Source organism: Schistosoma mansoni, chromosome 2 (assembly GCF_000237925.1).
Source record: "Schistosoma mansoni strain Puerto Rico chromosome 2, complete genome".
Taxonomy (NCBI): domain Eukaryota; kingdom Metazoa; phylum Platyhelminthes; class Trematoda; order Strigeidida; family Schistosomatidae; genus Schistosoma; species Schistosoma mansoni.
The window spans coordinates 22,696,996-22,723,309 of NC_031496.1; the positions used below are offsets into that span (position 1 = coordinate 22,696,996).

The window sequence follows — 26,314 nt, forward strand, 5'->3', positions numbered from 1 at the left end:
CTGGAGACGTTTCTAAGTTAGGCATTGGATTTTTAGAATTCTACATTGTGCTCCATGCAAAAAGTTAGTGTGCAATCATATTAATGTTCAGCGCCTCTATCAATGTAAAGAGAGTAAAAATTAGTACTAGCATGCTATCATCAATAGGCAGAGCCTCAATCAACTTTAATGGAAAGAATAATAGAAAGAGTAATTTCTGTAAGTTTGGGGTACATATTAAATTTGATAGAAATGAAATATTACAATATCTATCCAAATGTAACAAAATAGCACAAATTACTCAACAGGTCGGTATCATGTACACTATTATTTGTAAAAACTGAGAGAGCGTCCACATTTAGTAGTAGTGTATGAATGATAACAAACAATAATACAATGCATGTATGTGGATTTCATTTAGACAAAATAAAAATAAGAGCAGAACCAGTCTGGATTATGTGTATAATAAGTGGTATATGTATACATACAGAGCATATCATTGAATAAACAGAAAACAAAAGGATACAAAACACTTTCGAGGTGAAGAATGAATTAATAAATTGGAGATTATCGTCATTGTGGTGATAATTGTGGTAAAAAAGCAAATACACATGGACTGCTCGCACTATAATAAGTAATATTGTATGTACATGTATAAATTAAATTGATGGTTGGTCAGTTTGTTAGTTAAGCTAGAAAACATATTTACAACGTAAAATAGAAATGTTTATTGAAGCATTTTGTCCTTTTGAGGGTGTAAAATCTTCGGATCGTCACATTGTTAATTAGAATATTTGACAGTTTAAGTGCTTTGTACGTCGCCAAAAAAGTGGTTGTCATTAATGTCGATATCTAATTTTTCGTGAATAGGCTTTTCTAGAATAATTGTTTCTACTCCGCTACTGGCAGCCGAACTTCTTACTTCCTCAGTCTCAAGGTTTATTTCTGGTTTGACATTTTGTGTTTCATCTTTATTTTGTGAATGAACACAGTTAGGATGCTTTGCTAGCCAATCAGAGTGGAATTTATGCCACTTGGTAGGCGAATAATTTCGAGAAGTCTGAAACCGGAATATTTAAAGTAAATAATATTATGGACAAACAATGATCGGTATAGAACAAACAAGTTGTATTCCCAGATTAACATCATAAACCCCTTTCATACAGCATAGATTGTGGTCAATTAAGATAGAAAAACTATTTGAACAACAACATTGCTTATATTTGTTTATGTGAATTCTAATCTCAATCATATGACCCTAGAAGTTGAAGATACAAGGCTTTAAATACTTATTTTTCATAAGGGATTATACATCTTTATACGCATTAAAAAACCAATACGCATATTGAGTGATAGCACCTGCTTTCGAAAAGATAATACAAGCACAAAGTAACTCGATTTTTCTTTTCAAAACATGGCATTTATAAATTAGTCCTATTCAGAAAAATTGTTTTACTTCAACTCACTCGTCTACGATATCGAATGAAAATCCCGTAGGAACCGACGGACCAATTAATTTTGTGATTACGAGTAACTCTTGAATCCAAACGCTCAGTGAAATGCATACAATCACTTGAAAATGTATCACGGAATAACTATGGAAAAGGAAAATAATTCATACAACTGTGTAAATGAACACGAATTTCGACTTAACTGTAAGCAATTTAGAATACAGTTCTATATAGTAGTAAATGTACTACGCTTTTCAAGGGATTTGTCGACCTAACCTCTTTATACAACACGTGACAATTTTCAGTATTGACTGTATACTTTACTACAAACTACTATGGTCGAATTAACCATTGTATATTTATTACAATTATTGATACTATGAGTTTATCTCCTATGAAGGATAAATGAATTGAAATGAGTATGATTAATATACCATTAGACTTTATAACGCAATCATGCATATGGCATCTGAAATAAAGAACAGTTTTAACCTTAACAAATCACAGTTTGCTAAATATAATTTATCTAGTTGCTGTAATCTTTATGTAGATTTTCCACCTTCAAGAGACTAAAAAAGATTATACCTATGCACACAAAACAGAATAAAAGAAATGGAATTAAATCAAAATAAATTTACCTCTTTATGTGTGAGATTATTTTTGAATACTCGGATCATGAACTCCCATACATCTCGTTCAAAATTCGATGCGTTAGGAGATTTAAATTGCTCATCTGTTTCAGATTTGTTTGCTGAAATCGGATTCTTAACACCACTAGAGACTAAACCTTGTGATAAAATCTAAAATTTAAAAAGACGAATAAGAAGTAAAACACGTTTATTTGTTTCCATTATACATGAGCAGTAGAATACTAACCCAACACCACAATGAAAATATATGCAAAAACCATCTTCGAAAACAAAAAGAGGTTAACAGATTTGATGATAATTTGAAGTTGTTGATAAAGACTACTCCACACATTGACAACATAGCTCGAAACAATATCAAATCTGTTCAGAATAAGTCTACAAAGATGGTATTTTGTGTTCAATTTACTGTTCTTGTTCAGGTTTAAATTCTCTTACTACGACCCAGCTACCCTTATTGCTTAGTATTCTTCTGACACTACTTCACTTGACAAGTCCCCAAATCGTGAGGAAGTTGAAAAGGGAAGTAGTTATATTCCAAATAAACAAGACTGAATGGAGACAGGAATCACAATAGGGTTGCTGTTATTCGCAAGCCCGGATAAATGAGGAATGTTGGGCATGGTATCGGTAACCCCGCACCGTAGAAAACAACCTTGCTTAAAAAACGCTAACTAGAGCATATCCAAGAATCCGTTAGCGCTGATTGCTTAGAAAATGGCTCATTAGTGTCCCCCAACACAACCCTGAACGAAACATTCTTTAACCCAATCTACATCTTGCCAACGGTTTACATTACAACATTATCAAGAAACTATGTGCAACTAATCCGTGAAAACCTTTTAAAAAGGGATAAAGTTACTTTCAAAAACAGTTTACAAAAAAGGTTGATGAAATTATATATAGAATGGTAACAGTTAACAAACCTCCTCAGGTTGTATATCTCCAGTATCAACAAGTAGCTGTTGTCTTCTTTGAAGTGCATCACGTGTCAAAGCATTTACGCACCTACGAACGTTTCGATATAGAAATACCGGCCGAATACGAGAACAAATACTATGTGGAACATAACCAATAGTCCATGAAAGATAAGTTGTAAGATAGTCATACCAGTGCCGGATTGAAAGGTTCGATTTTAAATTTTCTCTGTGAAGATGAACCTCCCGATCTACGATGCCAGGATCTTCCGAAGAAACTAATAATGAATGAGGATTAAGGGTTGCGTGACTGGAATAAGGAAAACATGAATCATAACTTTTCTCCCCCTCAAGTTTCGTTGAATGAACAGGTTTCATAAGGCGGATGAGCATAGTAGATGACTCCGAGAGTACCACAATTAGAAAACAATTTGGCCAGGAAGTAGTATTACTGTTGGAAGTAACATTCGTATTATTTTGACTAGTACTGGATGGAAATATTCCAGAACTAGATCCAACGTTGCAAGAGCCATTAGCACCAGCAAAGGCAGAACAAATAGACATAGCTTGAGAATAGTATGCACTTTCATTAGCTAGCCTACACACACGAGTGTATAATGGACCACAAACATTCCTACAGAGAAAAAGATGCGGTTTACAAATTCATATAAAATTTTATTCAGATTTGGTTGCAACTAACTACAAGTTCAGTTACTATTCTATGGAATATGTCTCATATATAAAGAGTAATTTGTGCATACTAGGCTTCTCGAGTCTCAACATGTCCAGTCAATCTTAAACTCATAATATACGACACGGTATTTGATGAGTATTTAACAATATTAAGGTTGTATGAACGTAAAAACATTCAAAGTACTTCAGAATCAGTTTTAATATGCATTTTCAGTAAGTAAAAAATTACAGTTCATATCAATAAAAGTAGGTTGACAGGTTTTAGACAACCAGTCTTTATTAAACTCCTCCGTAAATCTGTCATGTTCTGAACAAACGTTAAGTCAGACAGATCAGATGACAAATAAACCACTCAAATCTTACGAGTTATTTTGCATGCCTTTTTATATTTGTCTTTATTAATCCAGCACATATACATGTGCTGTTTGATATTTATGTTTCTATCTGCTCCCCTTTACCTACGTGAACCATAAAAACTGAAACACAAAACTATCCAATGAGTTGGATAGTACACAAATTTCCAAGCTACGTTAGTATATTTACTTTCTCAATATGTCTACCGATACGTATATCTCTGAATTATATTCCCGATAACATTTCGTATTCAGCCTTGTTGCATTGTTCAATGTGGCAAATCTAAGAATATATAAGTTTAATGGGAACTACATTTCATCATTGGAATCAAATCCACTATCCCAACTGACGAATCAAATACAAACTACGGTAAAGCCGATTATCACAAATTAAATACTTTATATAAGTTTTACAGATCATAAAAAGGAGTCTTTATAGAAGAATTAAACCCAGTAATTGAAAACCATTATTTTACATGTCTCTAACTGATTTCAGTGATCTAAATGAACAAACTGTTTGTAAGTTTCTGAATTGTAAGTAGTTCATCATTCTATGCCTTTCCATATTTTTAACTTCCGTGGTCAACTTACACAATTTATGTTATTTTTATTTAGTATTTAAAGATTGGTGAAAGAAGGCGCCAAATATATTTGCGCCACATAAATCACTCGATTTGTGTGAGGGCTAGAAAACTGCCCGAGTATCCAAACCGAAGCAGGTTGTTCTCTTAGGGGGCCACACTCCGAGCCTTTGACCTACAGGTCTAATCAACAAGGCAGTGGAGCAACATAAAGAGATGCATTCCCATGGCAGCCAGTGACCAAGAGTAGGTTCATACGCTATTTTTTCCTTAGGATCCTGGAGCCTATGTGCACCATTAGTTTGGAATAAGGGTTTTCCAACCCTAAGTGGGTCCTCCGCATCCATCAACCCGGTTAAAGGCGCCGGGCATTCGCTTTTCGTCCTTTCGATTTCGTAAACACCCTCGCTGTGAGGATTCAGTGGTTAGGACTTCCCTGATAGTGGTTGTATGCACGTAGCCATGTGAGAGCATTTCGAAAGGGAGAGCTGACTGTATAAACTCTACATTATATTAATCAAAACTAGGAAAAAAATAACGCTCAAACGTAAAAGAAAATCAAAGTATATTTAGTGAGCTACAGTGAACTTACGAATATTGAGGAAAATTTGAAGCAACACCAGTTGACTGAGAGTTTCGATCACTATATGATGAGTTTCCAATCCAAGAACGATGTAAAGCAGTTAGTCGACGACTTAGTTCGTCACCGCTTGCAAGTGCTTGCAACTGACGAACTATATTTATTATAAGACGATCCATTGTAAACCATGGATATGCATAAATGCTAAACATATCTCGTAATCGATCCTCAAATGTGTTGATATCTTCCCCTCCATCTAATAAATCTTTGACTAAATTAAGAGCGCGAGAGTAATATTGCGACGGTTCAGTACCACCTGTATATATTCACATAAATGAAAGTTGTAACATCAGTTTTGTTAATATAATTCAATCAATTTTAAATGGAAAATAGTTGAAGTGTTTTGTGCAGATGCACATATTCCAGGTTACTTTTTTCCGGTTTCCTGACTTCGTGCTACATGTCAAAATAAATGGTACACCTGAAAGGATAATTAGTACATGTACAATACTGAATAAGACTTATATGGAATGTATTTCCGACTACTGTTGACTCATCGCAAATAATGGACTATTTTGTCAACAAATATGATCTAACACATAAAATTATCAAATTAAGTACTAAAGATAACTGGTTAAAGAGAAAATAAAAAATACAAGGTATAGTGGAGCTAAGGGTGTGGTATGATCTACTTATATCCAAATAAGCAGTGTATAACGATAGTCAGGACGAGAATGTCTGACAGAAGATCGAGGAGGAAAGAACGGGAACGGAAAGCAATTGGTATAAAAATGCAGGGACAATGAAATCTGAGACGATTGACTGATATTTGAAAAAAGAACAGTCAAGTACGAGACAAATTATTGACATTTCGCAAATTAAGTATTTACTGTATGATTCTCAGACTTTACTAAGACGTTCTGTAATTTTGTATTCAAATACATTTGATTGTCCCCACTTGTGTTCTCATTCACTACAAGGAGATTTTGTGTAATTTTACTATTCAATTTAGGATGTTTACATCACGTAGAAACAATCAACGAATACATTGACATCTAAACGTAAAACCGGAAAGGAAAGATGAAATTCAGCAGAGAAATCTTCGATGTTGAAATTAAGAAGCTCGTTATAATAGCGAATACATCCTAACGGCTGTTAAACTAATTGACGCACTGAAAGTACAAATATACAAGTTATTCTTACATAATACAAATATTAGTATAGTTAGACAGTTTGGAAATAGCTGTCGGCTAATCGAGAATATTCTTCGAAGTACTATTAACTAGACAGAAGTAAACATCAAAGGACTACGACGCAAACATATATCAGATTGTGTTTTCAAAATATAATATCAGGATATCAAGATGAACTTATTACGAAAAATAAAACTACCAATAGTAATAAAGAGTCAAATGAGAGAAAACAGGGAAAATTTCGAAAGTATGAAATGGCAATGATGAAAAGTTTGGAGAAAAAATAAGAACTCGTTCGTACTATGGAGATTGACTTTGAGCCATAGTTTCAACCATTAATTGCGCTATTGAAAGCAGTTCTTTATCTTATCCGAAGGCTTTTAGGAACATGCTCAAAAAAATTCAAGATATATGTACTTGCTAAAACAGCTACATTGACCGGACAGAAAAGGGGATATATCTTTGTTTTTTGTCATGTGTCTAAAATGACTTCGGTCAAGCGGAAGAGGTCATTTAAATAGTTCAATCGCTGAACATCTCATAGATATAGTACATTAGGTCAATACCTGACAATCTTTCGATATGAATAGTAAACAACCAAGCTTGTCTTCTGAAGCTGTTGCTATCAGGAGTCTGTCTTTTCAAATAGTAATCTCATTTTAATTATTTGTTATCAGAGCTTACTCATCATGTAACCCCTTGTTTCCATCCACCATTCCGACTTTTGTTACTATTAATATTGTAGTATTTTTGTACAAAACGTACATATTTACAGAAAATTTATTCGGTCCATTGAATTTATTTATACCCTTGTGATACTATACTGATGTATGATCATAGAAACTTCCAACTAAACTCTTTCATGTAAGCAATTTAAACTTTAAATATTACAGGTTGTAAGCAGATGACGAGAACTAAACGAGATACAATGAACCCATGTTATTCTGCTCAAATCTTTGTTCTTGTCCTCTAAAAGATGATAAAGGAAATTATGTATATAAAATGTATCGTATTTACCTGGAACCCATCTATTTATATCCTCCGTACAAGTATTTTAGTGATTTCACCACACACAAGGAAGGTCTGAGAACTAAGAATAATTATAAGCAGTGTACATATATTTTTAAGCTTAGGTAATGTTTCACTGGGCCATAGACTGTTGAAGTTATTGAAACCTAAACGAATTTTTTGCAAAGGAACTGTCGTTTTATTAGCCTTTTACCTATTAGAGTCGATTAAACGCACAAGATAAAGAGAATGGTCAATGAATTCGCGCCTTAACGATTAATTACAGAACACTACCTGTCTGAACACGAAATATCAAAGCAATTTTTATTATTTTTATAGAAAAAAAGAGTTTTGTTCGTAGATCGAATCAGTTACATAATTCCAAAGAAAGCGCACTACATCGGTCTAATTGAACAGAACCAGAGATACAGATAGATATTTGAATCAATAAAAAATTCAGAATATCCATGGAGGACGTGAGAATAAAAATGGGAGCTGACATAGCTTTAGATTACCACCTAGTTTTAGACACGATAAAATCAAAACTAAGGAAACACCCAACAACTTGAGAAACAACATTACAAAATTTTAGTACAACTTCAACGTGTCATAAAGTGCTGGGCCTCAAGAAGCATCATCACAAGGAATGGATCTCTATCGAAACCCTGGATAGGACTCAAGAAAGGAAGAACGAGAAGACAGCATTCAACAACAGCCAAACAAGAGCAGAGAAAGCCAAAGCACAGACCGAATACAGAGAAATAAACAAGAGAATGAAGAGCCGTGACTCCGAATCCTGAAGTGAAAAGGAAAGAACCAGACCAAACAATACATCAGAAAATGAATTGTCTAGTATCATGTCAAAGCCCAAATGGGTCATTCTAGCTTCTGGGCAAACCAGTTTATTCATTTTTCTTGAGTCACATTTTGACCTTGTTACTTATTTGCCTTTTATCCTTGACTGTTTTTATATGAGCGTAGGTGTGTGTATTGATTACCCTGTAGCTGATTTTTGTCTGACTACAAATATTGAGTCTCGCTTCATCAAAACGAGCTGGTTCACTTGCCTTCTCAGCTCCGTATTCTCGCATCTTATTCTGAATGTCTGTCCGGATAAACGAGTGCTTGAAATAAATCCATCCAATGCAACCAGTATTTGGCTTCTTATTACCGCCGTCACACAAACGAGGTTAGCCCAGGTAGTATACAGAGTTAAATCGAAGATTTATGTTCATAGCATATTCATACATTCATCAAAATCGAAGTCAGATCAACAGGTTACTAAAAACTAACACTCAGGTCGTTCAGTAAAAGTGATTTATGCCAAGGCTATTAACATTTTTATTGGATCTCGTCATTGATAATTGTCTCATAGATGATAATTTTTTAACTGACTTCTCAACGACTGCCCTGTCTGAAATTCATGTTATCGACTTAAAGTACAAAATCAGCAGTTTTATTTAATGAGAACACAGATGAAATGAACATTAACCATACAAGATTGTTGTAGATTTTTCAACTAACCATGAAGACTCATCTATCTTAAGGATTACAATAAAGATGAAACAAGCAGACAAACACATTATTTACTATGCTATCCAGACCATTAATAAATATTCCTAACTGAAAACTAAAAATGATGGAAGTAGCTGTCAACTGGCTAGCATATGTTGCAATTCGTCCATACGTAGTGCACAAAATGTTCATTATTATCTGCCAAAATAATTCCATCAAATATATAGTATAAACCTACCGTGCCGACGGAGTCGAAGCACTTCTGCAGCTTGCACATGGTATTCATCCCGCTCTAATGTAAATTGTTGAGCAGCTACGGCACAATAAGATCGTAAGTGATGTAGTCGACACAAAAGAAGATGATGCAGCCTCAGAAAAGAATACCTAAGAAATAACAGAAAATAAATCTCATCTTTATGGTTAGTAACTCAGTAATGTTAATAAATCAGAGACTCAACATAAAACGGCATTTGGCATTCCAACAAGTTCTAACAATGAAAAATAATAATAACAATAAACTCTGGAATAGATAACTATTAAATAAGTAGTAGTTGAAAGTATTTATATCCTTTCTCTATACGTAATACGTCTTAATATCAGTAATTCTTTATTTATCTAAACAATCAATTTACAAGAATTGACGTTCGTATTCCTGTCCAATCAATCGGGGTGATACCCGGTTGCTATTTTTAAAAAGACCGAAATAGTGGGGATTACGTACATCATACAGAGGTTACGCAGAACACTGAACATATTAACTTCAATATTTTTATAAGTTGTAAAAAGCGATTAACATACTCAGACGAACCCGGTATATTTTCGGATACTTGTTTATATCCATTCCCTTCACAAGATTCAACGTTCTTCTGTTTGCTTGTATTGAAGTTGACAAAGGTAGCCTCCTAAGAGATGAAGTTTAGCGTTATTCGCGAATCGACTAATTTTCCTGAAGTATCCCGTTGGCTGATTCGTGTGAACTTATCAAATTAATGATATTAAAACACTATGTGACCTGAATTAATAAAAGTTAATGCACGCTGACATGTTTCAAAAGATCTAAGACGAAACTGATGTATATATAATTCAGGGTCTCGGAGCAGTTAAAGAATTTTAATACATATAGATTGCTTGTTTGGATCTTCCATTGGTTTTTAAGAACGCAATCGATAAGTCTGGAATGCAGGCACATCCAGATGACCAGTCTGAAACAAGACGGAACGCGCATCCTGCATTACACTGCTACTCACCATCCATCTCTGCTTAAAATCAGGTAATTTTTGTGTGATTTCCAATCAACACGTAAGCGCCTACCTCTAACAGCACTCAAGACCACTGTATTCTAACAACCTACAGATCCCGGTAATCATAAGTAAATCGAGTCCAGTACATCCATAGGCGCTCGTAGAAGATAAATAGAACCTAGTCTAACCTTAAATAGGTACCTTATTACACTTGAAACTATTGTAGGGATAACAGATAAACAATTAACCATCTCTGCGTCTAATAAGTAGCTTAAGATCACTTCCGGAAAACAAACAGCTCTTGTGAAACGACAGATAACCTCACCATAATTAACAAAAGCAATGAATAAACTACATACAACAAATGAAATTGATTTATGGGTAATTATAGTTATAAATCATGACATGCAAATTAAAAACATAATTACACAAGAAACTAACCAATGGTTGTTTCCATATAGTACAGAGTAGCACTCATTTTTAGGTAAACTAGCTATGTAAGAAAGCTCCATATTACGAAGTTCATTTTCAGAATTATCTTGATTTATGTGACACGGCATAGAGTTACTCTGCATAGACAACTCTGGAAAAATTAAATCGTCTGATTTCGATTTCGAAGATAAACCATTAGTCTGGGAACCAAGTGCCTCTGTCTGAATTTTCATATCATCTTTTCGTAACTGATCAAATTCAGTGTGATTATATATTGTTTGTTCAGTAGGGACAGATTTTCGAGATTCAAGAAAACGCTTAGTTGACTTAGGTTGACGTACAGATCGAATACGACAATGTTCTTCATTTTCAATCAAATCATCTGCTGTCGGCTCGTCTTCATCCTCTTTTTGATTCATATCTTCATCTTCATCTTCATCATCTTCATCATCAGACATAGGGAAACGATTTGCCATAAAAATATCTTGTAACACAGTACGAATCTGTAAATGAAGGAAAATCAATTGTCGACGAATTTTAAATTAAACTATTATTTAAAATAATGCGAAGACGTTTATGCAGCGACGGCAACTGATTTGTGACTTTATTTATACTAAAATCTCAACGACATATGAACAACTCTAATATCACTTACCTATATTCTCCACTGTATAAACTTTTTTTTGTGTAATAATGAAATATAAACACTATACTTAATAATATCTCAATTATAGTACTTATTATCCATCAACATTTTACGTTTATTTCACCAAATTTCTCTTACCTTGAAGTTCAAACTTAACACAAATAATTCTTTTCTTTAGAACACAATAAAATCTTGAGATAATAAAGCATAAAAAGTCCTACGTAAAATGTACACATGTTCAGCTTAACATCAACAGAATAGTGTAGCAAGCAGAACGGGATTTGATAAATCCAACAGTAAGATCACTTCTTGGAAAAGTCGATTACTCAACAGCACTATTTTTAAAAATTAACAAATTTATGTAATACTGCTTTGGCATCAACCAGAAAGCTTACAAGGCTGAAAACAAACTTAAATTTTAGATAACGTGCATTAAAAAAATCTAAAAAGTTTCAAAACGATTGGCCTTGACAATTTATCTATTCAATGATTGTATGGACAGACTGATAGGTCACTTGCAGATTAATCAGTGCTGGTAAACAATACTAAAATTGCTAGGGACTTCGTGTATAAACTTTATCTAGACACTCATTCTCAATCGAGTTGAGTCATATCGAAGTGCACTGGTTGATGAGTACAGACATGAACAAATACAAGACAACATAACTAAGATAATAGAATGTCTAACTTTTAGCACTAAATAACTAAATACGAAATCAGCTTTATTGCCACAAATTTTGCATCACTTAATCCAACCTAGTAAATCACATATCTACTGATACTTATATTTCCTTAAACAATTTTGTACAGAATGTATTAGCAGAATATTTATCGATGTTGAACTGAATCCAAACTACAAAAAATCTAACTCTAGGAAGCAATATAAGTACTATCGAAAGTTACGCACTTTGATATATCGATAATATAATCAGAAAAATATACCAACTTTAGTAGTGGGACATGCTAGTACGCAAAATATTGGGTTAGTGTATTTCCCATGAAGGATGATTTTTGGTCAGGCTGATTAACCTATTTTTAGCTAGTCAGAGCTAAAAGACGGATGAAGAAGACTCTACAGTATTCTTGTGTATAGATTATAAATTTACTGAAAATTTCCGCATTGTGATCGTTACTTCCATTCAAGCTTGTTTATTTGAAATATAACTTCGTTCTTGTTCAACCGTTTCCTGATTTGGGAGCTATTCGAGTGAAGTAGTGTCCGAAGAATACAAAGCAATAAGAGTAGCTGGGTTGTATTAAGACATCTTCAGAGAACGTTCAAAAATTTACTGGTTATGTAATACCGTATAAACATACCAAACATTTCATGGAACGCTTATCGTTTTTGCTTGCATTAGACTGCCTTTTAACATGATGAATGATCAGAGAGGCAGCATCTTCCAAAAGTGTATTCCTAACATCTGGTGGTGGGTACACCAAAGTAAGATGAGCTGATTCATCTTCATTATTACCTTCCAATACATTTGCTAACGCAGACCCCATAGTTCCTGGATTACTAATATCTCGGGAAATAAGGTTTCGTTGAGTAATCAGAGTAGAAATCATTTTGCCAACAGGATCTGAAGTGGAATGACACGGTGGAATCTGGACGGAAAAAGCGAAAAAATAAATGAACAAAACCAATTGGAACTACTTAAACTGTGCAATAAAAACAGCAAGTATTAGAATAAAGTTGGAGAGTTCACGATATCAGTGGCAGACAAATAGTTAGTGAAAAATTACTTGTACCTTAGAAAATTGATTACTAACCTTTTAGACGAACTGAATTCGAAAAAACCTCAAACCTTTTAATTATTTCTAAAATATCTTCAAATATTAGGGTTTTTCAATGTAAAAACACAAGATTACATCGGTTCAATTTACAATATTTCTAATAAATTCAGAGAATGTTATGTTTCAAACCAGGTTTCGTCTCATCTAAATGTACTAAAAAGATTGGAGTACGTTCGAAAAAGATTCAGGGTAGCTTAACTAAACTTGATGACAATGATTAGCGGTTTGTATCGTACATGGGGGTTTAGATTCTTCAACTTGAGCTCTGGTAATGACACTGGGTAATACGCTTCAAAATTAATTGGTCACAATCATTTAAATCCATTCAATTAAAAAATTAGATTTCCATTAGAGCGAGTTAACAATTGAAAATTATTTGGATTTTCTTCAACTGCTGAATAGATGATCAACATTAAGATTAACAAGTAGTGGTAGTGGCTTTAACAATCGATCTTTTTTCTTTAAGCAAATGAGATTTGAAAATATTATGAGTATCTTGAATTGAGGACCCGAGCAGTAGGTGATATCCTTGGTTCATTTATGTCAACTGGCTTGCCACTTACGTATTACATAAAACTAATTGTTTCTCTTTTAAATAACAAGGGGACCGTAATAGATTTAAAGAGAAATAATTTAACTAAAAATCTCACCTTATCATTACGTGCAATTGTTTCAATCTGACTAATCATAGTCTTACTACGAATGAATGGAGCATCTCGTTGCTTGAATGTTGCTCCCTGGTGGTCTAAAGAACGCAAGTAGTTGCGAGCATCCTGATCTGCCCAGGAACGTTGATAGTTACGAATAGTTTCTCGCCACTCAGAGTCTTTCTGACGCATACGTTGTATGACTAACGGGAGAACAGTATTAGGACAATTTTTCAGGCCATATATTACATCTCCTGCTTTATCACCATAAACTCTGAATACCAACAAAAGTAGAGACATGTTATATTATGAATGGAATCCTGAATAAAAAAAATGATAGGTTAATCAGTCACTAGATGAAAAACATTACCATATTTAACACGGATTATCGACTAGATTCAATCAAGTACAATAGCCACTATCCATCTAAATGGGAATCGCAAACATGCATATGCAATATCTGCCTAATAACTAATTCACTCTTGCATCATTTCTTATACACCATCTCAAAGAGATAGGATATTTCAATTTGAAAAGTTGGAAACAATTACTCAACATGATAATTAACTTGAAAAGATTGTGGGTTGAATCGACTAAAACATATTGCAATTATGACCATAGCAACAATAATAACAATAAGGATTAACACCTGTGTATAGCTTTCTTCATTAAAACTGCAGATGTCCCGCCTAGTTTGTCATCCAAATGGAATTGGTTAAGTTCCTCTTTACTCATTCTGTCCATGCATCTTTTTACGACAACAAGATTCTGCATTGCGGCTCGATTTAGTTCAGTGACCATATCTACCTCATAACGTTCATCTTCTACTCGATACATATTTTCTTCATACTGGTTCTTTTTAGATGATACAAACTGAGAATCTTCAGAAGTAAGCGAAGAGAAACTGATATACGAATCATTCAACACCTGCAATAAAAGGTAAAAATTTTCTTTAGAAAAAAATGAGATCATCGCAAAACATATCACAAAAAAGGAACAATGACAGGTTGCCAGTGCATTACACTGAGTTTTCATTCAAACAGAATTCCTTAGAATATTACAGCACTAAATGTGAGGGTCAATTTTACAAACTGAAGTCATGTAAAGATCTATGGACGAATAAAAAACTGTATGAAGATGGAGAAATTTGGAGAATATTATGCGAAATTCGCAAATAAAGTCGTCTTAAGGGCGATATTACAGAGCTAGTAACAGAGATTATGTACAAGTGTAAGTACTGTAATAAATAGTTCAATTCTCAAGGAATAATGATCGACCACCAACGCTATGTACGTGAAACTTGTAAGCAGCTAATGAGAATCTAACAAATGAATTATTCTCCCCAAACCGTTGTTCGTGTTTTCTTCAAAACATATGTTAATCAGTGACCACAGAACTGCATATTATTGTGAGAGTTAACCACACCGTTAAGACATTTTGGCTGGAGTAGGAGTGTTTAAAACTACAGTTTAAAATCCGAGAATTAAACATTCAGGCTCCTAAGTCACGATTTCTTCACTAATTAGTACTCTGAATACTAGAATTATGACTTGCGAGATAAAATATATCCGTTATTTAACACACAGCTATTTGGTTAACTAAAATCTCCGCCATTTCACTCATGAAGAATCGCATTGACGTCCTAACGAAAAATTTCCAAATTTTGGTACTTAGTGCCGAAAGTATTGACACAAGTTGAAATGACTAGCATTCAACTTACCATGAAACTACTACTATAAATGTTTCGAAACTCGTAACAAATGGCTTACCTCCTTTGCAACAGGACATTTTTGACGACCAGAACACTTGCTCTGTGGAAAATTTGATGGTAGCGCTCGATAGCTTACACCACATGTTCGGAGTTTAGTAAAATCGAGATCCAATCTTTTTTGTGATACTTCACTGACAAGTGATATTAGTGAAGCAGGTGGTTGATTGTTCATGTTGTTTGGTAGGGCATCAGAACAGGCATGAGGATCGCATAAAAAACTACAGATATTATGTTTGTCACGATCATGCTTATCTCGACCAAAGCCATGAGTATGAGGTTGAAGATGTCCAAATCCTTCTTGAGATGAATTACGTGATGACTAGATCACCCAAAAAAGAACGACAACCATAATCATGACCGTAAAGTGACATTCACAGGAAAAAACAATTGGCTAGAGAGACTAGTTTTAATCAACGTAATATACAATTCTCACCACTTTAAACTAGGTTGGTCGTTCAGCGGTAAAGGCATCAGGCTCAACAATTAGGTTGCAGGTTTGAACCCCGCTCTATTTACCTTGATTTAGAAACCCGAATAATTAAAGATCATGGTTTGCAGTAATCAAGTTTAAGGGTTCACTGATAAGCTGTTTCTCATGTACATTAGATACGTGTACTAGAACAATGACTGTGTCAGTAATCAGTGCTAGCCAGAAACAGGTTGTATTCTGCGCAAATCTGCAATAGACGATCACCATTATCTGACCTGAGACCAACAAGTCCCCATCGGTCACATAAACGAGTCTCTTCTGTGCCTAGAAGCCAGATCTGAGCATCCAAGTCTCCGACTAATATTACAATATCTATCGAACTCACTTTCTGTAGAACAGTTGACTGGTGGTAGAACCCACCCTTGATCGCGACTGGGATACAATCTATCAGATTGTAGGCGATGAGGAAAAGACATCGAATGCATGGTATGCATTGTCGACTAAATTAATGGGATTATATGACAGTTGTTTTGAAACAAATCACTCTTAATCGCAGTCGTATTGAGTATAATTTGAGTTTTTTCATCAAGCCCATAAATCCAAAATGTAGGGAGGAAAACATTTAACGTTTTCTTACCATGACAAAGTCACTGAAACGCTTCCAAACTTCTACATGTCTCAGAAACAGGGGATGAGTTGCTTCCAATAATTCATCGGCTGAAATTATCCGACGATTAAACAGACAAACATTTTGTAGGAAGGTTTGATAAGAACGATTCCCAACTGGGCTGTCTGCATCTAAAGCATCTCGAATCTAGTGGGGAAATAAAAACTTACGACAATGACCTACCTTTTGTAATAGTGAAATGCCAATCCCCGTAGTCAGTTGGTTTGCATCAACAACACTTACATCTCGAACTGACGAACGTGACTTTTTAGGTGGGTTGAGAGACGGGACAACGTTTGGGAATATACTTTGTGCAGGAGCAAGTCGTTTCAACTTTTTGGTATCAGGATTCGCAGGACTTCCCTCCTGACCTGGACGCTGTTTACACGAAGATAGTGCTAAGCTGATACCTTCTGAAACACGATTTATCAAGTGAGGCACCGGAACAGATGGATCTAATACATCAGATCCACTAAGCTGTGAATAGCTGGAATTTTTCCTATTTATTATCGTCTCTGTCTATTATAAAGGGAAATTACGTAAGAAAGATAAAAACCTACAACAGCACTTGTGACACCAAATGATTCAGGTAGGAACTGACTAAATTCTTGAAGTAGATCTTCTTGACCGCCAAAAAGCTTGGCGACGTCCTGATAAACCTGTAATTCTGCCTGTTTGCGGCACATGGGGTCCGAATGCCGTTGTTCCTTTTGATACCACTGTAAGATATCCAGGAAGCGTTTGTAGACATCAGGTATACCCTGGAAACGATTCTAAATCAATCATGTTTAAGAAAATTTGATACAATTTACCTTTATTTTATTTACGTACTGGAGAGCATGATGGAATGATTGAATTTGCTGATGCTGTTGATATACATGAGGAGAATGAGTTAAATTTGAAGTATTATGGGAGCTTCTAAGCATAACGTTAGGAAGGTTTTCTTGGCAATCAGTCGGTAATAACTGTTGCTGACTCGATGAATTAAGACTGGGATTGTCAGGCTGAATATTAGGAGTTAAAACATGTACGGGTGAAGCACTAGTTAACGGCAGGCTGTTCGATACAACCGGGACGTAGGAGTTTGGACGACTAGCAGGTTCATGGTGGCTGCTAACTAAGCTTGTTAGACTTCCTGGTGGAGTCCACTCACTAGGTGCCTCAGTAATTTTCAGTAAAGCACAAATTCCTTTTACTGGAGTAACATTATCTGCCGAGGATATAGACAATGTTGTTCTCGAAGGGATAACGGTACAAGTAGGCTTGGCATTAAGAGATTGATGAGATGTGAGTGTATCCATTCGATACCCTTGAGGTATGAAGGTATTAAATCCAGTAATAAGATCGGGATGACCCTCGAACAATTCACGTACCCGACGAATAACAACCTCCGTCCCAATGCTTAAAACATAAATAATATTTTATGAAACTTACGTTTGTGCCTTGAAATCACGCATAACATCAAGAAAGTCCATATAGATAGCCCCCTGGCCAGAAAACCTAGCCTTTACCTGGTCTAGGTAGGATAGAGCATCCTCAACCTTGAGGCACTTCATCATTGTTTAATACCAACTACAATTACAAAAATGAAGATTTCAACGACAAAGAAAAGTAAATAAACGAAATCCTATAAAAGACATTTTTCATGTGAGGGGCGAAGCAAAGACGAACTTTAGACCTTCTGACTTACGTAAATTATTTTTAGATGAATATGAATTTAACCAGAAGCTGATAAACAATACCTAACGTGCACATCGCTGAAGGTAAAGGCTTCGGAATTAGCCCTTAAATTCGTGAACAACGGTGATTAACAGGCCGAATATTACATTCCGTTAAACGACTAATGGAGTTTTGATAATCTTTATCTTGAAGTTTGGGTAAACGGTGAGTGTGACTGGTTTTTTTCTTAGCTGTTATCAGTATCAGTGGTCATCCTTTAAACCCTAAGTAATACCAGCACATACTCTATTTTTTTAGTCATACTTTCTGAACTGCAATTGCTATAGTTAGTTGTGCACAACTATGTTACCATGTTACCTGTCTTACTTCTAATTTCATGGACTTTTGTTTGCTATGACCACGAGATGTGACACTTTTTAGACACAAATTACTATGAATCTCCATATAGCGAAACGCTGACATAGACCATTTTACACACTTCGGATGGAGAAACGAAGGGTTTTTGAACACAAATAATGTGAGACAATGGTTTGGTGGTTACAGCACTCGACAATGAGCTACTGGGTAGCAGTTTAGAACCCTGTTCAACCTACTTTGGGATGTCAGACCTCTCTAGTTATTACACAGTGACACTAAGTTGGATGCATATGTCTGTACTTTGTAAATGAGTTACACTATATAATACCACAATAATAATTGGTTAGAAATTAGGTGTCTGCACTAAGTTAACCGTAATTGGACGAACCAGTTGGTTTTCAACCAATAGATTCCGGGTTCAACACCCATATTGTCTAAATGAATTTGGGGAGTAGATTATTACTACTAGAAGTTAAAAAGTGTGATTCAAAACGAAATACGCACAATTGCACGTAGTAATACTAAGTCGTGATAAATCTCGCACCCACAAATGTCCTGGTACGGCAGAGAGTGGGGAGAGTCCGCTCTCCCTCTCGAAATGCTCTCACATGGCCACGCGTATTTAGCCTCTGCCAGGGAAGTCTTACTCACTGCTTTCTCGTGGCATTATTGTTGTTTACGAAATTGAGAGGACGAAAAGAGAATGTCCAGCGCTTTAAGCGGGTTGGTGGACACGGAAAGTCCACCTAGGAGAGTTGGAAAACCCTGGTTCAAAACCAATGGTGCACATGGGCTCCAGTATCCTGAAGGAACAAATGGCATATGAATCAATCGTTGGTCACCGGCTACCATGGGAATGCATCTCCTTAAGATGGTCCACTGTCCTGTGGATCCGAGCTTTAGGTCAAAGGCTCCGGGTATGGCCCCCTAGGAAAACCACCTGCCTCAGTTTGGGCACCTGGGCAGTATGACAGCCCTTACACAAACCAATTGAGATTTGTGTGGCGCATATATATCTGGTGCCCCTTTGTACAAATATTTATGCTTGAATAAATAAATCTCGTACCTTACTTCAGATAAAGTACTCGATTATTTAATTACTAATTAAATGAACTTCGTTTAACATGTGTTGACAGTTAATACAAGCACAGTTTATTAACTAAAACTTGAATAAGTGTTTATGAAAACCAGTGGCGACATCTGGCCTGCTATACGGATGCAAAGGATGGTTTGAAACTAAAAAAATTGCATACCAGCCGTTTCTAAATAATGTAAGTTGACTTTTAGCTATTGGTAACCTGTGTCAATAAAGTTTACGTTCCAAATGGCGCTTTGAATACTCCCTTGAGAACAAAATACCTACCAGCTTAAGGCCTTTTGGAATACTACCACGGTGAATCTACACCACTTAACCCTTAATGCTCACTGACCAACGTTACAATCACAAGATAGAACGAGGTAGACAGTCCTTAAACATTCATGAAAGCCGATAAGCTTCTTAGAAGCAAATTTAGTCGGAACAAAACGTGCGGTGTATAGCTACTGGGGACCATCCTAAATAAACTAATACCCATGTTATTATTTCAGGGAAATGCGTCCCTAACACCCTCCATTCTCGTCAGTGATGAAACGAGATTTAAGCGATCAAATGGCGAAGGATTCAACGTCGGTTCTCAACTCAGTCTACCAACCACACAATAGTTTTGCAACAAACAGTGCGTCTCTAAGTGGAACTAAAATTTGTGCACATAATTCTCAGGTAATTATACCAATTAATTTCGATGTAGTTTTGCTCTACCAATTAATTAAATAGTTGTCATAGATATCAGGATTTGGAACCTTAACAAATTGAACACTTAACAGAACATGACTTGAGAAAATGAACAGTAGGAAAGCGCTGCAGTGATGCATCCAAAACATCAGTGGAACCACAACGATTTCATGACACGACCCACTGTCCATTAGGTGAATTCTTTCAAGTGATATCATTCGAAATGCATCACATTAACCGTGGAATTCCAGTAATTTGACGCGTTCAGTGCAACAAACAGAATTAAAATCTTATAGTAAAAAGACCTCGAAACAAACATAACTCCATGAGCCTGCAAGATTCTCTCCAGCAATGTAACCATACAAGAACGTTATACCAAAAACCATCAACATAGACCGAAGTATTATAAAGTGTCTCCCAAAGTTACAGATACGCATATAGATGACAACAGAAATAACTAGAGCAATAACTTACTCCATTAAAAAGTAGTCCTAAAACAGTTAAAAATACTGGTCAAATTCCGGAAATGCGCCAAGGTAAAACTTCAAACAACGGATACACAATTAGGTTCAAATGGTTAAGGACGGAATAGAAGAAGCTTTCGCTTAACGGGCTTCCGTGTCTGATAGCAGGAAAAAACCTAAGTATATGAACGATAACAGAGGAAAAAAAATTTGGTAAATCATAATAATATGTTATCCTTAGTCCTTAGGAATAAGTCAAGTTTCCCCTTGAAGGACTCTTGGGAAGTCTCTCTGACAAGCTCAGCAGTCAGCGAATTCCGGCATTTAACTATTCGTGAAGGGCAAAAGGTGCACCTACAGTCCGTTCTGTTGTGTCGTATCCCCAGTTTCTGGATTTTTCCCTGAGGTTTTTGTTGCTGCTGAGCTTAAGTAGGTGTTTAAGGGGATGCCCAGAAGTATTTAGGATCCTGTGTGTCATTAGAAGGTCACCTCTGAGACGCCCATACTCTGATGGATAAAGGTTTTGTGATTGAGGGTGCTCTTCATATGTCCTGAATTTGACTTCCCGAACTGATTTCGTGGCTCACCGTTGGATACGTTCCAATGTATCCTTATCTTTTTGGAGTAAGGGAGAAAACACTATATGTCCATACTCTAAATAAGAGCAAATAAATCTGCTGAGGATTACGTGGGAAGTTCCACTGTCAAACTGGACAAAAGTGGGCCCCAATGTTCACAGTGCAGGGCTTGTTCGAGAGGCATTTTTGGTACAGTTGACTTATGACTCTAGATCATGAGGCACTAACACTTTTAGATTTTTTCAACTTAGGATACGTCTAGAGGGGAGTTACCTAAGTCGTATTCGTAGTCTGCAACATGTCTCAGATGGACTACTTTACGCTCTGAAGTGTTGGAAGTGAGTTATACCAATTTGGAAGTCGAGTCAAATCCTCCTGAAGTGCCAGTTTACCATCGTGGTTTCACACCTCTCTTTAGAGTTTCACATCGTCAGCGTGACGAAATATGTCAGAGGACACTTGCTGAGGAGGGTCACTTATGTAAATTAAGAAAATAATAGGTCCCAGTACTGAACCCTGAGGGGCCCCACTAAGCCATTCCGTAACCTGAGGAAAAGTAAAGTTTGTCCTGTCGGTTGCTTGGACGTGAAGTAAGTCAATCAATTAACGGTGACTTGGTACCTAATCGTTTGAGTGTATTGATGAGACGTATATGACTGACCTTATTAAAAGCTTTTGAGAAGTCAAAGTATGTGACATCAACCTTCTCCTTGAGGTCAAGGGTAGTTGCCCATCTGTCCACCGCGGTCAGCAGGTTGGTTATACAAGAATGACTGTTCCTGAAACCGCGCTGTTGAAATGAAGTTTATGGATAGTAAGTAGTTACGTAGACTGTCGCATACCAGGAACTCCGTGATTTTTGAGAGTATTGAGAGAAGTGCTACTGGTCAGGAGCTTGAAGGTTTGCTGCGTCGACCTCCCTTGAAAATTGGTGAAGTGTGAACCAGTTTACAACTTTCTGGCACCATGTCTCGGTTTAGCAAATGTAAGAACATAATGCTAAGCGGTTTTGTCAAGACTAAAGCTGCTTCCCTCAGTATAACAGAGTGAACCATATTCGGGCCAGGAGAAAATTCATTGTTTATATACTGTAGCTTCTAACACAACAAGTCAGCGCTCATGTTCACTTCCAAGAGCTCTATTGAGTTTGAGGTGAAGCTGTCGTTGATTTAGTTAGTATGGACTAGTTGAGATGCTTAAAAATACTGTTCTGTCAGAAGGTCGGCGACATCACTATCACTGCTGGTTGGGCCATGAGGACCTGACAACTGGGAAAACGCGATTTCAGTTTGTCGATAGAAGGCTGCACGACAGAGCAAGCTTTTCAGATCGATGATAAATGCATTGATCAACTTTTATTTGATACTTAAGTCTGCTTTACATTTCACCCAGTAGTGCCCTTTGTGTCTCAGCACTCGAAGAGCGCGTTTCTTGGTGACTGTAGATTGATTGTAATTTTTCGGGACCGTTTGTGGGACAGATTGTTTTGCAGCTCATAAAATCGTGTGCAGTAAGAATTCCCAATGAATGTTCACGTCACGTTGAGGATGGACTTCCTAGTCCACTTGCTGCAGATTTGCCTGTGAAGTTGACACATCCAATCTTTTGAAATTCCAACGCCTGTTATCAGTAGGACGTTTGGGCTCAGTTTTGCTGATTAAATTGAAGGCAATGATGGTATGATCACCTTTATCCGGAGGAGGTAGGATTAAGAGGTTGTGAATTAGGAATTCTTCCTTTGTAAGTATGAAATATGAAAGTGACAACGTCTTGCCGAATCCCCAGCGAGTTGCTGACTTCGCATTTCCGAATAACCCCAGATCTTCAATGAGGTTGAAGAACCGAGATTCAGTAGAGTTGTCACCAATGTATGTGAGTTCGGTGAAATGGACTTTAAGAAGATTGAAGTCTCCGAGAATCAGGATACGAGTGTATCCGAGACGAGTAGGGCGGGATAATCCCCCAGTATATGGTTATCGTACTCGTTGTCAGTAGCGAACTTCCTGTAGATGAATCCAACTAGACACTTCGAGGTGTTAGATAATCTTACTAAGTCCCATACAGAATCATCAAGATTGATAAACTTTTGAGTGTACACTTGATGTGCTACAAGGGATAATCGTAGACACAAGGCTGCTCCACCCACATTCCTGTTCTTCTGTCGTCGATAAACGAAGACATGACGAGTATTGCTAGCTCCTGGTCTGTAATTTGAGGAGATTCCCATGCCTCGAATGTTACTACCAGACGAGTATTACTAGCGTTACTTAGTTCACCCAACTGATCCATTTTGTTCGGAAAAGCTCATGGTGTTCGTACACAGGTAGTTGGTGCTTTCGATTTGAAACGTGTGAGTCTCTTTGTCCTATTTACCTGAATTAGCGCTATGTTAATGAACAGGCAACCCACCTACACAGGGTTTTCTGAGTTAGTAGCCCCTGTCCCTTCTGTGTTCTGTCTTTATTCCAGTTTACCTTTGTGCTTCGTCCTTGCATCATGTGGCCTGTCCGGATGCATGTGGATTGCAGTTGGTAATCGAGGTCTGTTAGAGCGAAGTGCTTCGAAAGTGGCAGTCATTGGCATCATTTGGGAGGATGAGAATATTATCTCTTCACAATTCCTATCCCTCTTGACTAATCATACCACTTGTTGAGTCGATGTGTTCTTGAGCCTCAAGGAGTGTTTTATGAACTTCCACTATAGAATATCATAGTCTGCATAATCAGGGTCCGTGTTTTCTGGGGCACCTTGTACAATGATATTACTACCGCGAAGGAACGTGTGATCAGATTCCTTGGGCATGTTCCCGATGTTATTGTGCTCGGAATATGGTATGTATATATGGTTACATGCATTTACTAATATGTATAGGCAGATTCAGGTGATAGCCCATAGCCGCACCGTTAAAAGACGCTTAGCATCGAAATTGCCCTTTGCTGACTGGTTGGACAATCCTGTGGGTAGAATGCGTAGCCAATTCAGTAGCTGATGCTCTTACGAAATCGGGCTGTTCAGCATTCTCAATGGTGACATTCGATCTTTCTAAACCCCGTTTACAGTGGTCTATTCGCCTATAGCAGGAGACCATGGGACAACAGTTGCATTTGAAGGGCTTGCTCTGGGGGGCACGAGTCTGCTGAGAGAGCCTAACCCGGTCGATGTTTTGGCTGTGCTGAGTTTCAGCATATCCTCACCATCTTTGTTGCATATCCCATAAATATTATTTTCCAAAGACCCTCTTCCTTACTTTACTGAGCGTCTTTGTTTGTTTATTCGTTTCATAACTGCCCTTTTTCAGTATTGAGCAACATCAAAATTCTGTTGACAGGTCTGCAAAAACATTGACAGCAATCCTTACATTTGCTAAACCGAGACATGGTGCCAGAAAGTTGTAAACTGGTTCACACTTCACCAATTTTCAAGGGAGGTCGACGCAGCAAACCTTCAAGCTCCTGACCAGTAGCACTTCTCTCAATACTCTCAAAAATCATGGAGTTCCTGGTATGCGACAGTCTACGTAACTACTTACTATCCATAAACTTCATTTCAACAGCGCGGTTTCAGGAACAGTCATTCTTGTATAACCAACCTGCTGACCGCGGTGGACAGATGGGCAACTACCCTTGACCTCAAGGAGAAGGTTGATGTCACATACTTTGACTTCTCAAAAGCTTTTAATAAGGTCAGTCATATACGTCTCATCAATACACTCAAACGATTAGGTACCAAGTCACCGTTAATTGATTGACTTACTTCACGTCCAAGCAACCGACAGGACAAACTTTACTTTTCCTCAGGTTACGGAATGGCTTAGTGGGGCCCCTCAGGGTTCAGTACTGGGACCTATTATTTTCTTAATTTACATAAGTGACCCTCCTCAGCAAGTGTCCTCTGACATATTTCGTCACGCTGACGATGTGAAACTCTAAAGAGAGGTGTGAAACCACGATGGTAAACTGGCACTTCAGGAGGATTTGACTCGACTTCCAAATTGGTATAACTCACTTCCAACACTTCAGAGCGTAAAGTAGTCCATCTGAGACATGTTGCAGACTACGAATACGACTTAGGTAACTCCCCTCTAGACGTATCCTAAGTTGAAAAAATCTAAAAGTGTTAGTGCCTCATGATCTAGAGTCATAAGTCAACTGTACCAAAAATGCCTCTCGAACAAGCCCTGCACTGTGAACATTGGGGCCCACTTTTGTCCAGTTTGACAGTGGAACTTCCCACGTAATCCTCAGCAGATTTATTTGCTCTTATTTAGAGTATGGACATATAGTGTTTTCTCCCTTACTCCAAAAAGATAAGGATACATTGGAACGTATCCAACGGTGAGCCACGAAATCAGTTCGGGAAGTCAAATTCAGGACATATGAAGAGCACCCTCAATCACAAAACCTTTATCCATCAGAGTATGGGCGTCTCAGAGGTGACCTTCTAATGACACACAGGATCCTAAATACTTCTGGGCATCCCCTTAAACACCTACTTAAGCTCAGCAGCAACAAAAACCTCAGGGAAAAATCCAGAAACTGGAGATACGACACAACAGAACGGACTGTAGGTGCACCTTTTGCCCTTCACGAATAGTTAAATGCCGGAATTCGCTGACTGCTGAGCTTGTCAGAGAGACTTCCCAAGAGTCCTTCAAGGGGAAACTTGACATATTGTTGAGAACTAGGGGCGATATCTCACTATGATTTATTGATTTCTTCCCTTTTATCGTCAAATGTACTTTAATTCTTACCTGGATGCATCGATGGTCAACTGCTACCAGAAACGTTGGCTTGTTAAGCGAAAGCTTCTTCTGCTGCATTCAGAACTATATGAAACTTTTTGATTTCCGATTTTGTCATTTGATCATTGAACTTTTAACTCCAAGGCTTCAAGACTATTTAAATTTTCAGGTCATCGCA

The 26,314-nt window shown here is 36.9% G+C and overlaps 1 protein-coding gene across 1 annotated transcript; it reads right to left on the bottom strand.

The window, feature by feature from the left end:
- Positions 1 to 31: 31 nt before the first annotated feature.
- Smp_171160 (putative sin3b) lies at positions 32 to 18,104 on the bottom strand (the record flags this gene model as incomplete). The annotated part of the gene is made up of 16 exons (XM_018796110.1): positions 32 to 1,039; positions 1,446 to 1,574; positions 2,069 to 2,230; positions 3,004 to 3,628; positions 5,214 to 5,517; positions 9,156 to 9,301; positions 10,600 to 11,093; positions 12,554 to 12,841; positions 14,434 to 14,604; positions 15,447 to 15,561; positions 16,154 to 16,202; positions 16,506 to 16,692; positions 16,729 to 17,064; positions 17,106 to 17,318; positions 17,358 to 17,946; positions 17,980 to 18,104. 16 exons carry the CDS (start codon positions 18,102 to 18,104, stop codon positions 782 to 784), a joined length of 4,191 nt encoding a protein of 1,396 aa, XP_018650355.1. The 3' UTR covers positions 32 to 781.
- Between the last annotated feature and the right edge of the window lie 8,210 nt (positions 18,105 to 26,314).